A 17,453-nucleotide genomic window follows, 5' to 3' on the forward strand; every position below is an offset into this window, starting at 1 on the left:
ATTGCAGAGATGTAAATTGACTACAAAGAGACACAAATGCATATAATGAGATGCAACAGGACCAATAAAGATGCAAAATATCTACAGAGACACAAAACAAACACAATAGATGCAAATTTACTGCAAATACATGCAAAATGACCACAGAGATGCAGAACAACAATAGATCACCACAAAACGACAACTTAGAGATGCTAACATGCCACATAGAGTCACAAGGATAGACACAAAAGACCACAAGGAGACACAAAACTAGTAACTAGTAAAGACAGTCAAAACGACCACAAAGAGATGCGTAATAACTTCAACAACATGAAAAATAAAACAAAGACCCACAAAAACTTTTTAAGAGACACAAAACAACCAGAAATAGGTGCAGAATGACCACGAAGAGATGTGAAACCAGTATGAAGTATCAAACCCGCACCAGTTTGATGTGGAAACTTGAACGCTTAGACTTTTACGTGGATGTAGAGATCTTGTGTGTCCAGATGTTTAACTTCTGCGGTAAGTATTTGACTTGTATATGTTTTTAGATAGTTCTGTGCCTTTTCATTTGTCAATAATTTACACAGGACATTGACTTCATTAAGTATTTTCACACGGGTATTGCTACTTTTACTTAAATCAAAGTTCTGACCATGTATTCAACATATGAAGTCCCCATTGTGTAAACCCTGTGGCCTAGATTTGTTCCCTCCTCGGGTCATGAGGTCAGAAAAGTGTCTAACTGCTCCTTTAAGGTCTCAAAGTGTCCTTTTTGTCCATCTAAACTCCTCCCTCCTCCTCTTTGTGCCTCCTCTGCAAACAAACGGGATCGACCTGTTGTGCCTGGTCCTGGATCAGTTCAGATAACTACTCTCGTTCTGCGCAGCCGCAGGAGCGCGTTTGCTTCACTGATCCAGGGTCTGTTTGGATCCCCGGTCCTCCCCCCGCGGTGTATTCCGTCAGCCCCGCAGTCTTTTCCTTCCACTCCAGCCCGACTGTTTCCCACGCCTCCACACCGCGAGCCTCCACAAAACGTCTCGAATCAGCAAAGATTGTAAAATGCGGAAACGATCACTTTTAAATACCGTTAGTGGGAATTATGAGTTTTTCATACTGGATTAACGATGCTGGGATTAAATCAAAACGGCCTCTACTTTTTCTGCTGGACTAACTGCACAGAAGGAGACGTAAACTTTTCGATCGGTGTGAACGGACTTCGCTCGGATTTATAATGTCAGCAGCAGTGAGCTGTTCATGAGAGATTTTTAAAAACATTTTTGAACAATTTGCAGCATTTACTGTCAATGCACTGCTTTTTATGGACTATTTTTTCGGTGGAAACACACTCAAGGAGGACTTCCACACCTCAGGAGTTCGACGCCAGAAACTGACGCGTCCGTGAACGCCTCAGGTAGCTAGCTAGCTTGTTAGCTAGTTTTTAAAAGCCACTATTTGCTGTTTTAAACGCATTTGTAGATCAAATAATCAATCAACTTAACGTTAACACTGGCTTGGAAATGTTTAGCACACGTGAAACGTAAGCTAAGTTGTTTTTTAAAGGTTTTCCAGCCTTTTAGGTTGTTTTTATAACGTTGCATTCAAGTGCCCCTCGAATGCTCGAAGTTCCCGAGTTGTAAAGTTGTTTTGACGACTTCGATGTGTTCACTAGCTTCAAGTGGTAACGTGCAAACAGCATATACGCCATAAAAAGTATTACATTTTATTTCTTATAACTAAGCTAGGTCACTCGAGGTGGTAATCAACAAGCCATCACCGTAAACAAACGGGCCAGAAAATAATTAGCAACAAGTGAACTTGTAAAGGGATTTGATCTTTAAGCCAACATTTACTTTGGCCCGCCATGTTTCTGGGTAATATGACTGTCAACTCAGCAACATAAGTGAGCCTTGACGTGACTGATCCCAGTCTGAATCTAATTTTTCCGATTATTCCGACAGTACTTGAATGCGGGGTAAGTTAGCATCAACTCGGTCTAACTCCGCCTTTAATGTTAGCTGTTGCAGCTAACGTCCAAACATGCCGCAGCTAAACGGGACAGACGGAGACGACCTGGGAGCAAATGACGAGCTGATTGCGTTTAAAGACGAAGGGGAGCAAGAGGAGAAGAGGAATGTGGCTGCGGGACGGGACCTGGACGATGTCAAGTCTTCTCTGGTCAACGAGTCCGAGACCAACAGCAGCTCGGACTCAGAGGTGAGTTTACTGGGACCAGTAACTTTTCCGTATCGGCTGGTGGACTTCCAGTGTCGCTGCCTCTGCTCGGTGCTACTCCGGTCTTTGTTTACCTTTGTGTTTGTGGTTTCTGCAGGCTGACAGACGCCCAAAGACCAATCCAGATCTGGAGAGCCGGGTCAGGCAGAGTCTGTTGTTTGAAGAAGGTAAGAACTGAATCAGGACTTTGTGTGTTTCCAGTTTGTGGGAAGAATAACGAAACCTGAAGTTATACGTCTCATTTAAGTCTGATTGTACAAGGAAACTTATTTGGTATTAAACTGGTCAGGTCAGGATCAGGGGATATCGTACTTTAATTACATTCCATTGTGTTCAAATTCTTGTGTGTTCCTTATGACATAGAGCAGTGATTCCCAAACTACGGTACAGGTACAACTTCAGATGTTTTCATCCATAAAGCCCTTACAGTCAGGTCCTGAAATCATCCAGACTTATCCTTTCACTTGGGAACCTGGGCAGAGCGTGCAGGAGGCGAAGGTGGACTTTTCCATAAAGGGACTGTATTTGACAACATGTATAAAAATGCAGATTCGGACATCTTCATTTTCTTACCTCCATAATTTATGTGTTTTTCACATACGCTATCAGACCGAGGTAAATTCCTCGTATTGTTAAATTACTTGTTAATTAACCTGATTGTGAGCGCTCCTGTCCTCATCTCTCTTTATCGTCTCATGCTTAAAACCTTTCTCACCACTTTCTGACGCGGTCCAACTTTAAAGCATCACTGATGTTATCTGCATCGTACCTGCTCAGGTTGAATTAATGTGTCCGGCCCGACTTGCTAGATCTGAATACCAGTTATCCATCACCATCACAGTGTAACTGGTTCCACTAGTCTCACCAATTGGCACCCACTGGTTGCCCCTCTGGTATGAGGAACTGTTCCTCCATCCCTTGACCTGTCCTACAAAATAAAGGAACATGGCATTAAAATAAATTTGCTTGTGAGTGTCAGATTGCAGACGGGTGCCTTCACAGACAGAGGACAGAGGACAAATACTTCATGTAGAATAAATAAATAAAATTATCTTTAAAAAATAAAGCAATATATACACGTATTATACATACAAGGAACAAACCACATATAGGAGAAAACGTGACTGTAATGTTGATTTATAGACAGATTTATAGAAGACGGGTCAATATCTGTGCAGCAGCGGCAGAGATATCTTCACTTTTATGGCCTTTAGTGAGATCATGAACACTGGTCCTATAATGTCCATGCAACGATTTATCGATAAACTGTTTCAAAGAAAACAAATCAAAATGCAAATATTTTGATAATCAATGAGCTATTGATTGGTGATTTTTTTTCATGCAAAAAATGTCAAAACTCGCTTGTTTCAGCCTCTTAATTTGCTGCCGTGCTGTCATTTTGTAAAGAGAAAGTTTGTAACTGATGGTTTTACAATAAAAGGAATTTAATGAAGTCACTTTGGGATCTTGGTATTTGTCACAACGATAGAGAGATAGAGAGATAGATAGAGATTAACGTTTATATAGACTAAACAGTTAATAGTAAAAGTAATCTGCAGATTAAGAAAGAATCGTTAGTTGCACCCCTTTCGTAGAAGCTTTTTCTCTGCCTTTAACTGATTTTAAACTGCATGTCTCCAGTTCATAATGCAGGTTTTCTGTTTATCTTTAAGTGTTTGACCTGCAGAAACATGGTTGTTCTTTCTGTGAGAAGTAAAAAGATATTTATGCATGAAATAATTTGCGTGACTCTGCGTGACTCTGACGTTGACCTTGTTTCTCAGCGCTCAGGAGGCGGCAGGATGGAGGTCTCTTCGGGCCCTCCCCGTATGTCGGGTATCCCTTCTTCATGATCCCGGACCTCGGGAACCTCTGCAGCCCCTACCTCGCCAACGGAGCGCTCACACCGGGCGCTAGGACGGTAAGACGGCCAACACACACACACACACACAAGTGGTCTGGTTGCACCCAGGTTTGTCCCTCCTGTGGTCCCCTCTTGTGGTGTCTTGAACACTTTAAAGGTAAAACCAACATGCACATTCAGATTGAATTGTTGCACAGTCAGGTTTAAACTTTTTACTCAGTGCAGAAGAAATTTAAAAGAGAAAACGTCCCAATTTTTGGGACCAGTAGAAGAAGAAACCAGAGAAAGACTGATCGATTCATGGATGGTGAACATCCAGCCTGAGAGTCTGTTGTGTCGCAGAGTGTCTGTTGTTGCTGCAGAGGTTTCTGTGGCTGTAGACGTTCACGAGACGCTGACGTCATGTTAATTAACTCATTCACAGGCGTAACTTAAACCCTGCTCGCCCAGCACACGGCAACAGGTTCTAGCTGCTTCACATTGTTTTGCAAATGGAGACCTGGATACCACTGACTCACCATTGTCCTGAGAGCTGTCTTTTGTGCAGTTGTGCATTTGATTTGGTGTGTGTTTGTGTTTCTGTGTGCGAGCCGCCTGCAGCCTGTTATGATAAGGCGGTGTGTGATGGTACAGGGTTAGACAGGCCTGGACACAGTCTGCAGCAGGAATGAGCTCTCATCATGGCTGCTGCTGTGCTGCAGATTAGCTGCTCTGCACTGCGGGGTTGACAGCGTGTTGCCCAATTTTCCCGTTCCCTAAAGCTTTATGGAAGCTCAGCGTGGATTATAGGGATACTGTGTGATGGTTTAATACAGTAACTCTCATAGCCACTAATCTAAAAAGTGCCTGGTTGGCACAGTGAGGAATTTAAAGTAAAGTGTTAGAGCAGAGGACAGTGGAGAGGGCTGCTCATGTCTGATTGCTGTGGAGCGGTGATGTTGAAGTGAAATTCTGCTGTTTTTAAACTTTGGCTCAGTTTTATTTTACATATTTTTGGGTCCAGAATGAAATTGCTCCAGTAGATTTCTCCAGCCAGCAGCACTGAAACAGGATGCAATATTTTGGAGGCAAACGCTCCTCTCAACGTGCATCCACTAAAAGTTCTGACAGGCTCAGATTGTTATTCCAAGTGTGTGACAACATTACAGAAAGGATCTCTACAGAGATAGACCTTTTTGTTTTTTAGGGCGTTACAGCGCTCTCTGCAAACACACCAGACTCCATTGACAAAAACATGAATTTTACCTCACAGAACACAGGAGCCTCTGGTCCACAGCTGCCTCCATCAGTTTGTTTGTTTGTGTTATTGTGTGATTTATTGTTTGTTGTTAATTTGGATTGAGCAGAAAATGTGTCGAACACTCAATAAGAAAAAAACAATCCAGGAAACAGTAGACCAACAACTCCTGGGTTCTGCATTGTAAAAATCAGTGTTTTTATGAATGGAGTCTGGTGTGTGTGCAGAGAGCGATGTAACGTCTGTGTGTGGTTAAAACAATCATCTTCCTCTGTCACAAAAAGGTCTATCTCTGTAGGGATCCTTTCTGTCATGTTGTCACACACTTAGAATAACAGTCCCTCAGAATCTTTATAGATTTTCTGCGTGAGTTTGTGGATAATACTTTCTGGCTCTAAATGTTTGGCTTCAGTTTTTAGGGTTCTGGATTTTTCTTTTCCAAGTGACAGAGGTTTGAGGTTTTTTTCTTCTTCTCTGGTTTGTTGTGAAAGTTTTTAGCCCACACACACACACACACACACACACACACACACACACCGACTAACACACACACCTGCATTCCTCAGCTTTGTACCGCCCTCCCCCTGTGTTAGTGGGTCATTGTTGTCATTAGCAGCGTCTGAATGGTCCTAATGCACGGCTCCACAGGGGCAGCGTTACACCTCATTATACCTCACACTCTGCCCGTGGCTTCTCCGGCGACACACACACACACACACACACACACACACACACACACACACACACACACACTTCCACTGTGGCTGTCTGGCTGATTGTTTGTGCTCAGACTGCATGTTGCCGTCACTCCTCCTCTTCCTCGGCCCGGCTCCTCCCTCACATTTCTCCTTACACAATAGAGACCTTGTGTACTTTAAGAAGGAGCGTTAGGTGTGTTTATGAGGGACACAGGAGGAGGACATGCGCCTGCCAGTCTGAAGGCAAGTCAAGGTAAACAAGCCACGGTTAGCCGGACGCTACCTGAACCATAATACAGGCTGTTTACTGTACTGGTGTGCACGGGCAGGAAGCAGGAGCCGGCGTGTAGACAACCTGTCTGCTGCCTCCTCGCTGAGCCTCCCCCACCTGACTCCCGTCTGCTCCTCACTTCCACAAACTCATTCAGGTTCTTTAATCTTGTTGAAGCAACTAAAGCAAATCCAGTCACAACACACACACCAAGTTACAGAAGAGAGACATTTGAATCGAGCTTTCTGCTCATCCAGGAGCTGCGAGCTTTCTGCTCAGCGTACAGATAAAGCGACCGACCTGAATGTAAACAAGAACCAATGACAGGTTGCTGCACTGACAACGTAGATAAAGTTTATTCAAACAAGACGACCACATCCTTAACAGTGTTGATGAAAGGAGAGAAAGGCAGCGTTGCTTTGTGTGACTCGTCTTTAATACGCTCGGTGTCAGGGCTTCACTGTGAGCAATGTCTGCGTGTATAACAACATCAGTCGCTGCTTTTTAAAGTGTTGTTTACTTTTGACACCTGCTGCTTCATCACAGAACGCTCTGCTGCGATCAGTCACTGTGCTGCGTGCAGTATGAGAGTGTTTGTCTGGTTCACACATCTATTTTTAGGGGCAGAAGCTCGATAAATACTCGTACTGTGGAGCACGTTTATAACAGCTCATTTTTCATAGCAGCCACGAGGGAAATCGGAGGCTAGATCAGCTCGGACTTGCCCTCCTTCAGACTCCACCCCAGGTGACGTCTGATTGGCAGAAAGTTGGCCCTGTTTTTACACTTTTGTACCAATAATAGGTACAAAAGCTTTTTCTTCACATGTGCAAAACCTGTGTGACGTGTTGTGTGAAGGACCCGTCAAGTTTTTTTTAACATGTCCTGCTTTAAATGATGTCTTAATTTAGTCTGACATCAGACAGTCAGAAACATGTAATCCACCTGAAAGCAGGGCTGGGAGTAAGTCACACATGAGCAAGTCTCAAGTCTTACACTTCAAGTCACGTGCAAGTCCTAATTCTGATTCCACATTTAAATCATTTTGTGATGAAAAGTTGAGTTTATATTTAACATAACTCGTCCGAGGCGACTCTGACACAGCTTAAACGTAATGCTAGCCTGACCAGCTGATAGATTAGCTGATCAGACGCAGTGACGAAGCGTTCTTTGTGGGTTTTGAAGTGACGGTGTACAGCGTCTCTGATCTGGATGTCTGACTTGACTCTGGACGAGGACAATGCTTGAACAGGTTAGTCGTGTTGCTTTGCGGCGCAGACGCAGGTTTCATGACCTCTCTGCTGATCATTGTTTCTTCTTCACATCACTTGAACCTGAAACACCTCCAAACGAGCGCTGACGAGCCGCTTCAGGGGACCAGCTCTTCGTCTTCTGTTCAGACGTTTGACTTAAGTTTCTCCGACCGTCTCTGTTGTTCACTCTTCCTCTCTAAACTGCCGCTGAGAGGTCGGCGCTCATCACATGACACGCCAGCTCCCCCAGAAGTGAAGCCCAAAGCTCTCCATCGCCCCCTGGGGGAGCGGCTGTTAGTTTAGGGAGCGACTGATTTGATCTGCAGCAGAGTTTTCTACGGGCGGAGCATTTTAAACATCAACATCACCGCCAGTCATGATTATTTAATCGTGGGAAGACAAAAAGATGATCGGGATTAATATTCGATTGATTGTGCAGCCGGTACAGTCTGGTTCACTGCTGCTGGCTGCAGAAACAATCAACAAAACCTTTTTTCATCCCTCTTCTGTACGATACCTCAGCTTTACTCGACTGATCCACTGTCACCACGTCTGTCTGTGTAAAATTGTGCTACGAAGTGTAAAAAGGAAAAAGAGCTTTGCTGACTTTAGACATCAGTCATGCACACACACACGAACACACACACACACACACCTGCCTTCACAGCGGTGTCACACCTGAGCAGCAGTGAATGGCAGGAGCAGAGCTGAGATAAGCTGCAGGTATGTGTGAGTGTTGATCATGCAGGAGATGGCAGGCGTCACGCTTTATACTCACTCTGTTAGAAAGGTTCATGTTGACAAAGCTGACCGTGTGTGTGTGTGTGTGTGTGTGTGTGTGTGTGTGTGTGTGTGTGTGTGTGTGTGTGTGTGTGTGTGTAAATGTGGCTGTGCTTGTTTAGTTAAAGTTGGTGCTTTTCAGCAGGCTGAACAATCCCAGAATTCCTCTGTTTACTCGACATTGTCTCCAGAGTCTTAAAATACCAAGAGGATGACCCCACTGAATCAACAAGCTTATACATACGTGCATGCTCCTATATACATGCAAACATAAACACACACACACACACACACACACACACACACACACACACACAGTAACTAAACTAGAGGAGGAGACTGTGTAAAATTACATAAAGATGGACGAGGTGTACCCAGGAGCCTGATTTGTCAGCAGAGCTGTCAATCATGAGGCCACACCCTCTTTTTATGGCATCAAAAATATAATTAAAGTTAACTAAGATGATAAGAACGAACTATAATGACAGAAACCATGTGTGAGAAAAATGATGTGTATTTAGATTTTATAGTTTGACTCATGTCCCATCTGTTCACATGGAGGAGGCGGGCTTTATGAGCTATACTGCAGCCAGTCAGCAGGGGGCGACAGAGAGGGGTTGGCTCTCATGTGGGCCATCTTTCTATTCAGAATATCAAAGTGAGATTTAATCGACTACATGCAAGTCGACTTTTATGTGGCAGAACTTCACAGCGCTGCTTTTAAAATTTCTTTAATGCAAGATCCTGGATGTGTTTTCGTTGCACACTAAATGTCTCGACGCACACACTTTGGGCTATCAGTAATTAATTCTGTTTCCTCTCGTCTTCACTTCTTGGTCTTGAAAACCAACATGTCTTTGTGTGTGTGCTGTGCAGTGTTTCGTAAACAGCAGTGAGCCTAATAACCCCCCTCCTGAGTCACACACCGATTTTATGCTTCCCTCAGTAATAGACTCTGATTGTGTGTGTGTGTGTGTGCGCACAGATTTCCCTGGTATTTCCAACAGCTGGATCCAGTTAGAGCTCTCAGCCGGAGCTTCCTCGGGCCTCAGAGCGGGGGGGACGGGGTGAGGCTGTGTTGTGGAGTTAAATCTGTGTGCGTGTGTGTGTGTGCGTGTGTGTGTGTGCGTGTGTGTGCGTGTGTGTTAGAAGAAGTCATGGGGTTATACACTGCAGAACTGGGACATGTGCACACAGATTAATCGAATTCAAAAAGACACAGGAGACATGTAAAAGATGGATCCTCTGCAGGAGCATCAGTCATGGATTGACAGGAAACCACAGCTCAAGGTTTCAGCGTTGACTGTATATAAGAAGGGATTGATGTATTCCCTCAGTAAACATGTTCCTGATGACTTTATGGTCTCAGTCTCTAGTCTCAAGTCTTCTTCAACACAGCATGATGTTCATTTAGTCACTGATGCTCCACTGAGAGTCACACAGACCAGGAGGAGGGGAGGGGTTAGGGGGAGTCGGCTGTGCTAGCTGGGCTAGCTCCGCCAAGCCTCGCTCCTCTTCAGCTCCACCCTCGTGTCCAAATATGGTCACTTCTGGCTCCAAAACTACCTGTGGTGATAAGCTGTTACTGCAGGTGTGTTTTTGCACTCTAACAGAAAGTGTCCAAACTGTGTCTCTCTTCTTACAGATTTGCTCTTGTATTAAAAGTTCATCGTGTAACATTTCCCTGGACGAGTAAGCTGAATTTGACGTGTGAATGTGCAGTGACACTTTAATCTGTCTGTGCAGCCTCCTCTAATTGTAACTAAAGTCACCTTCTTATTGTCAGCCTTATGAAGAGGGAAAGCTCAAAGACCTGAAGGTTAGGAATGAATGAAAAAGCCCAAAAACTCAAAGCCACCGTCCTCCTCCTGTCTCCTTTCTCCTCTTGTCTGGGGTCAAAGGTCACTGATGTGAGTCTGTTGTCGTCACTCGCAGTTGAGTGAGCGCCAAAGGCCTCTTTTTCTTTCTGTTGAGCTGTGTGTGTGTGTGTGTGTGTGTGTGTGTGTGTGTGTGTGTGGTGGGGGGGGGTCTCCCTGTTGCAGACGGCTCGGTCAACAGTGGGACCCCGGTGGTTTCTGGGGTGTTTATGTGTGGGGTAAGGGGGGGCGGGGCGAAGTGGTCTGCACTCTGTTCTTTGTCTAACTTAAGACCCACACCCCCCCCTTTCTCTCTCTCTCTCTCTCTCACACACACACACACACACACACACACATACACACACACACACACACACACACACACACACACACACACACACACACACACACACACACTTAAACCCAACATGCTCCTGTGGTTTTAGTGATGATTTCATTTGACCTCCAGCACAGCGGAGCGAGAGAGAGAGAAAGTGTGTGTTTGTTCCTTTCAGTGTGTGTGAGAGGAAAGAATGTAAACATGCAGGAGATGAACAACATTAAACTGTGTTATCTCACCTGTTATCAGAGGTGTGTGGACCTGCTGTAACCTCAACATCCTGCACACTCGGATGTTTCTGGAAGTTCAGCGATGTTACAAAACAATAGAAGCTGCTCGGAGAAGAGTCACAAGTGAAATCGGTTTAAAAGAGGAAACAATTAATAAGAATTATTTTTAACTTCTGATGAACTTTACTTGTAGAAAGTCTTTCTTCTTCTTTCTAAAGAGTAAATGATAAAAGACTGAGTGGGTCCTCGACATACCTGAGTGTGTGTGTTTCAGCTGTGTAACGTTTCCTCTCTCTCCACAGTATCTCCCGTTTCAATGGCCTCTGCTCGACGTCCCGGGAAGAGCCGCCATGAGAGACTCTGCAACCCCCACACACCTGGTAACACCTGCTTCACACACACACACACACACGCACACACACACACACACACACACACACACACACACACACACACACACAATGTGTCTTACTTTGATACTCTTTGATACCACGTGTTTTAAAACGATACAATCTGTTATTTTTTACGGCTAGTAGCACCAAAAGGTACCAAAGCTTTAAAAACAACAACAGATCTACAGTCAGATTTTCAGCCCGAAGCCAGCAAAAGAGAGAGAGCAGCTGTGGTCGAGCGACATAGACAGGAAGTGAAGAGAGTGAGCGCCGTTCCATTTTCTGTTTCACAGCGACACTAACACGCCTACACCTCCGTACGACCCCGCAGGAAGGGACAGGGTTTAGTTTTTATAGGCCGAAGTCGACTGTGTTGTCAAAGTGAAGTCGAGTTTGTGACGTCAGACGGTGACGCAGCAGAAAAGAGACCGACAGGAGGATACTTCACTGGCAATGGGAAAAGAGACAATCAGCATCTGTAAGTGGGTTTTCCCGGGTCTGATAAACCTGCGTCAACGCGCTAAATTTCGGTGGGAATGTTTGGGAATTGAGAAACGTCCCAAACAGCAGAATAATAATGAGAATAGAAACACAGGGCAGATCCTCCACAGACGCAGACAGCAGTGATGATTAAGAGGGAATATTTAATATGGAGAATCCTGCTCATGAAGCCTTTCAGTGCTGTTAACAGTGTCTGTGATCTGGTGTGTGTTTAGTGTCCTGGACCTGCACGGTGTGAAGGTGGCAAGTTAAAAACAAGAAAATGGTGTTTTAGCCGCGCCCATGCTAACGTGCCTGATATCAACTGAGCATTATTGTACACTGGGCATGTGCACGCCGCTGTAAACAGGAAGCAGATCGTCCACGACCGTGATGACTGGCCACAACCAGCCTTCACCCCCATGAAGGAGTGTGAACCGCTGTTTTGAACTCTTCCTCCTAATCACAAATACGAGAATGTGTAATGGTGTTTCATCTTGCACATGCAGTGTGGAAATGTAGCTGCAGGAGTCAGACGTGCATATCTGAGTCTTTCCTTCACACTGACGGAGCCGTGCCTCCGTGTCGGGCTGAACCCATCTGGCAGTTTGCATGTTGTGATACAGATAATTAGCAGGAGTTTTTCTCTTCTGAGAGATAATCGTCTTCTCGTGATTCGTGATGAAGAACAGTGAATGTTATCAGTTGGTGTTGTGATTTCCCATGAACGACAACTTCCTGGATTATTTTTACTTCCTTCATTCAATAACTTTTTCTCGAAAGGCGACTTTACTGTTGCACAAGACGTTGTAAATAAAGAGTCCTCCTCTCCTTCCACATGACCACCTTCCTTTGGTTTGGTAACAACGGTCCTGAACTCCGTCAGCGTCCTGTTTCAGAAAGAATGAATCATATTTTAAGATATAAAGCTTCTATGTTAAAAAAAGGTCTGTGGCACCTCTTATTCACGAGCGCGTCCTTCTTACAGAGAAATGAATACCACAGTCATAAGAAAGCTCAGGTGTTTCAGATCAGGGCAGACGATCAGAGGACGCCTCCTCCTGTGTGTCGTAGACTGATGTAGAAACACTGACACCTGGTGGACAGACTGCGTCACTGCATCTCCACTAAATCACCTGTCCTCTGTGTTTACAGTCAAACAACGTGCCGGTGGTGCAGCACCCTCACATGACCCACCTCCACCCGCTGCTGTCCTACAGCCCAGAGGCCTTCTCCCCTCAGAGGGCCTCACCTGGCTTCTCACCTGACGCAGGTAAGCACCCACACCTGACCTACGCTCCCCCTTTAATCCTTACAAACACATAGGACACCGAAAACACACAAAGAAAGAGCAGACTACAAAAACAGGGATTAGTCTCACCTGGGTGTACGTGTGTGACTCTCACCTGTGCAGCAGGTATGTCGAGGACCCCGCATGCGCCCTGCTACCCGGTGTCACCTGGAGGCATGGCTCAGATCCCGCACCCCCTCGGATGGCTGTGAGTAAAACACAAACACACAAACAGATGAAGCCTTCATGTGACTGCAGGATACCTGACCGTGTGTGTGTGTGTGTGTGTGTGTGTGTGTGTGTGCAGGCAGGGACAGTCCATGTATCCCATCGCAGGGGGGTTCTCACCTGCCGCTCTCGCTATGAACGCCTCCATGTCCAGGTGAGTGTTTCTTTAAAGGTGAGGGTGTGAAGCAGTTTGATCGGAGAAAGTCTGTTTGTTGACTGAGTCATTACGCTGTTTCCTGTTTACTTTCAAAATAAAATGACTCTTTTTTTTGTGCATTTTAAACATGAATCCTTTGATATTCTGACTGTTGTTTTATCTGCTAGTTATTTTAATGATTAATCAATAATCAGCCTGATTTTTCGTAGATGCTCTTTAAATTAATTAAATTAATTACATTTTCTTCTTTTGCCTTTATTGTTTATTTTATTTCTTTTCATCAACAATGAACTCTGCAAATAAAGTTAACGCTGAATGTTCTGTTTGCTCTGCAGCCTGGTGTCCGGCAGCTTCTCTCCTCGCTTGGTGCCGAACCCCCAGTCGTCCATCCCTCACCCCGCCATCGTCCCCACGGGGGTGAAGCAGGAGCCTGCAGGCTGCAGCCAGCCGGGGTAAATAAATCAGAAATATTACGTTCTTTAACTAAATACTGTTAATGACTCGTTTAAAGTCCTCAGAGAGAATCAGCGACTATGATATTCGGTGTTTGACACTTTTGATACTTCATATTTCTACATCCTATAAACTGGTGCGACCGATACACCGGTATAAAGAGAGAGGTATTTTATTGTGTCACTGTATTTTACGATAGCGCTGTAATGTAGCTGAAGTTGACGGTTGTTAAGTGGTGACGTCACCCCCCCGCATTATAAAGTGTGTGTCTTCTATTTACAACGTGCCGCATGTGTTTGTGTCGTCCTCGGAGTATTAAGCGAGTTAAACTAACTTAAAAGTGACGCTTCGTCACGGACATGCACGGTCATGATCGCCGGTGCAGCCGCCACCCTCTCAACATTAACACCAGCACCAGTAGCGAGCAGGGTGTCGAACTCCACATGGTGAAAACAGACGTTAGGCTGTAATTTGTGCTTTGAACGTGTTTTAAATGAATACATTGAAATAGTGTTAAAATATTCTGGTTACAAGTTTTGATTAATAAATAGCTATAGAAACATTTTCCCTCTGGGACACCTCTATATTCTGGGTTTTACGGTAAATCAAACATCATGTGTCGTTTCCAGAGAGATGTTCTGTGTTGTTCTGATCTTACTGCACCGTCACCGTGGTAACCTGTCCCGTCCCTCTGCAGGAAGTCGATGCCGGACGCGCAGAAGCCGGAGAGAGAAGAGGAGAAGAAGCCGCACATCAAGAAGCCGCTGAACGCCTTCATGCTGTACATGAGGGAGGAGAGGCCCAAAGTGGTCGCTCAGTGCAAAGTGAAGGAGAGCGCCACCATCAACCAGATACTCGGACAGAGGGTACGTGTGTGTGTGTGTGCGTGTGTGTGTGTGTGTGTGTGTGTGTGTGTGTGTGTGTGTGTGTGTGTGTGTGTGTGTGTGTGCGTGTGCGCATGCGTGCGTGTGTGTGTGTGTTTTTTATTGGGAAAAGAATTAGTTTTTTTTAAGGAGACATAAAAGAAGTTTAGTTGTATTCAGAGTAAAACGCTCAGATATCTTGGTCAAAGTCTGACGTGGTGATATTTGAAGATGCTGACAGAGTTGTTTTGTGTCCACAGTGGCATTCGCTGACCAAAGAGGAACAGGCCAAATACTACGAGATGGCTCGTAAAGAGAGACTCCTCCACTCCAAACTGTACCCCGGCTGGTCGGCCAGAGACAACTACGTACGAACAGCTGCTCACACACAACTTCACTACATATCATTGACATACTAAAACTACATCACTTGTCTGCTTTACAGCAGCTGACATCAGATATGAAGTAACATGTTTGTTTTCCTGCAGGGTAAAAAGAAGAAGAGGAAGAGGACCAAGAGTGAAACTCAGCTCGAAGGTGAGACGCTGCTCCCGTCAGTCACAGAACAGCTTTGATAAATACCACAGTTCATTACAATCATCATCTGTCGTATTTCCGCAGTTGGAAACGCTTTTTCTCCGGCCTGGAAAGTTTTCAATATTTATTTTGGCTATTGTTTAGAATTTATGTAAATGTACGCGAAACACTGTCCTCGAATCATGAGAGAGAGAGAGAGAGAGAGAGAGAGAGAGAGAGAGAGAGAGAGAGAGAGAGAGAGAGAGAGAGAGAGAGAGAGAGAGAGAGAGAGAGAGAGAGAGAGAGAGAGAGAGACTGACTGACTGACTGACTGACTGACTGACTGACTGACTGACTGACTGACTGACTGACTGACTGACTGACTGACTGACTGACTGACTGACTGACTCTTATGTATGTAAGCCCCCGAGTGCAGGGTTAGGGCGATTTTTAAATAAAATGGTGGAAATGGAGTAAAATGTGGTAAAGACAGAATGTGTCTTAAAGAGGTTGTTTGATCCCAGTAAGAGGAGCTAACTGGTTCCAGTAACCTGGTCTGTGTCTGTTTGTGTCTCAGCTCCTGAAGACGACTTCCCCCCGCAGCTGAAGAGGCCTCGTGTCCCGCCCGAGGAGACGCCTCACACGCACACTCCGCTCACACAGACTGCACACACACACCCCCGCTCCCACCTCACGCAGCCGCACACCATCTCCCACCTCACGCACACACACCTGTCCCAGGCCAGCCCCGCCTCCTCGCTGGACTCCCCGGCCACGCCCACCACCGCGCTGGCCTCGCCGGCCGCCCCGGCGCCGACGCACACCGAGCACACACACTCCTCGTACAGCGGACACACGTCTCCGTACGGCGAGCAGCTGCAGCCGCTCTCCCTCACCACCAAACCGCACCGGACCCCCCACCCTCTGAGCCGGAACACCGTCACCCCCGGACCCTCCACCCCCTCCTCCTCCTGCGACACCCCCACCGCCTCACCCCTCATGTCCTCTTCCAGGTGTTCTCCTCCTCCTCCTCCTCCCCCTCCTCCTCTGCTCTCTCAGCCCTTCCTGGTCCGGCCTCCTACCTCCGCTCACCAATCAGCAGCGAGCTCCCACAGTGCCTTAGCCCAATCACAGCCATTCTCTCTCAGAAGAACCAATCAGCTGTGAGCAGCTGGTTTAACTTTGTGAATCCTGAAATCAAACAGAAAACATGATTTGTACCTCTTTTTAACGCTGTAAATACGCTTCTTTTTTAAACTTTTTATAGATCTATCACATTTTATATTAGTATGAAAGGACAAATAATTGGTCAATATTTGACTGCATCTAACTTTTTTTCAAACTGTCACTTTTTCTAATTACTTTTAATGAATGATCAACTTGTAATTGAAATTGAGGTGTGTCACCGGGGTTCATTCATTTGTTTAAAACGCTTTTTTTCACCAGGTAGTAACGAGTGTAAATCTATGTTCTGGTTCCTCCTCTGTGTTAATAAATATTCACTGAGTTCTCAGAGGTTTGCTGCTGAGTGTGTGTTTCTATCACCAGGTACTGTGTGCCAAAAAGTGCACCTCTTTCTTTTCATAACTAAGTCAAATCTTAACACAGACATGACGCACACATTTGATTCAGTGTTGTTTACACTTTCTGGAGGTATTACTGATATCAATATAAAACAACCAGTCCCTCAAACCACATAGAAATCATGGGGGAAAAGCGCAGCCTTACGACCTCAACTTTCTTCATGAAACTCATCTACTGACATTTGTTTGTGCGTTTTTGTTACAGTACAAAAAGGAACTACTAATGTTTAATTTGGCATGAGCCTGTGAAAAAATGATAGGGTTAAAAAGTTGTAGCCGGCAGCTAGCTAGCTAAGCGGCTACATGGCAACAATATTTCCAGTTTGCATCCAATTAAATCCCAAACGAGTGCTTCCAAAGCTGTTCAACCCAGCAGTCACACACAGAGTTAATGCACGTGTGTGTTTTTATCCCAGATTAACTCAGCAGGAGCGGATGAACAGCACATTGAAGTGATGTGGGTTCTTTCAATCATTTTCCACATCTGCACCAAAAATCGCACCCTTTTTTTTAAATTCATAACTAAGTCAAAACGCAGTCCGAACGTACAGACATGATACACACATTTTTAGATTCATTATGACTTGGACTCTCTCAGGATATTACTTACTTATGTTGACAGAAAGAAGTCCATGAATGTGAGAGTGCACCCCGATAACTTCAGAACGTCTCTGAGAATCAACATGGTTTAAGTTTTCTTCATTTGTTTAAACTAGGCAGTAATATCTGTTTGTACACTTT

The 17,453-nt window shown here is 45.1% G+C and overlaps 1 protein-coding gene across 2 annotated transcripts; it reads left to right on the plus strand.

Annotated features, from left to right (window-relative positions):
* The first annotated feature begins 979 nt into the window (after nt 1-979).
* On the plus strand, nt 980-16,626 carry LOC138601854 (transcription factor 7-like 1-B). Of its 2 annotated transcripts, none has more exons than XM_069673121.1 (13): nt 980-1,399; nt 2,004-2,202; nt 2,318-2,387; nt 4,005-4,141; nt 11,052-11,129; nt 12,777-12,894; nt 13,036-13,120; nt 13,220-13,294; nt 13,633-13,749; nt 14,448-14,616; nt 14,874-14,981; nt 15,102-15,150; nt 15,707-16,626. In XM_069673121.1, the coding sequence occupies exons 2-13, from the start codon at nt 2,026-2,028 to the stop codon at nt 16,294-16,296; spliced, it is 1,773 nt and encodes a 590-aa protein (XP_069529222.1). In that variant the 5' UTR covers nt 980-1,399; nt 2,004-2,025; the 3' UTR covers nt 16,297-16,626. The 2 variants fall into 2 exon arrangements, with proteins under 2 accessions (XP_069529222.1, XP_069529223.1); XM_069673122.1 differs by having other exon boundaries at nt 13,039-13,120.
* The last annotated feature ends 827 nt before the right edge of the window (nt 16,627-17,453 follow it).

The sequence above is a fragment of the Semicossyphus pulcher genome, unplaced genomic scaffold (assembly GCF_022749685.1).
Source record: "Semicossyphus pulcher isolate SPU_LCO1_2020_fin unplaced genomic scaffold, fSemPul1.0.p SCAF_22, whole genome shotgun sequence".
Taxonomy (NCBI): Eukaryota; Metazoa; Chordata; class Actinopteri; order Labriformes; family Labridae; genus Semicossyphus; species Semicossyphus pulcher.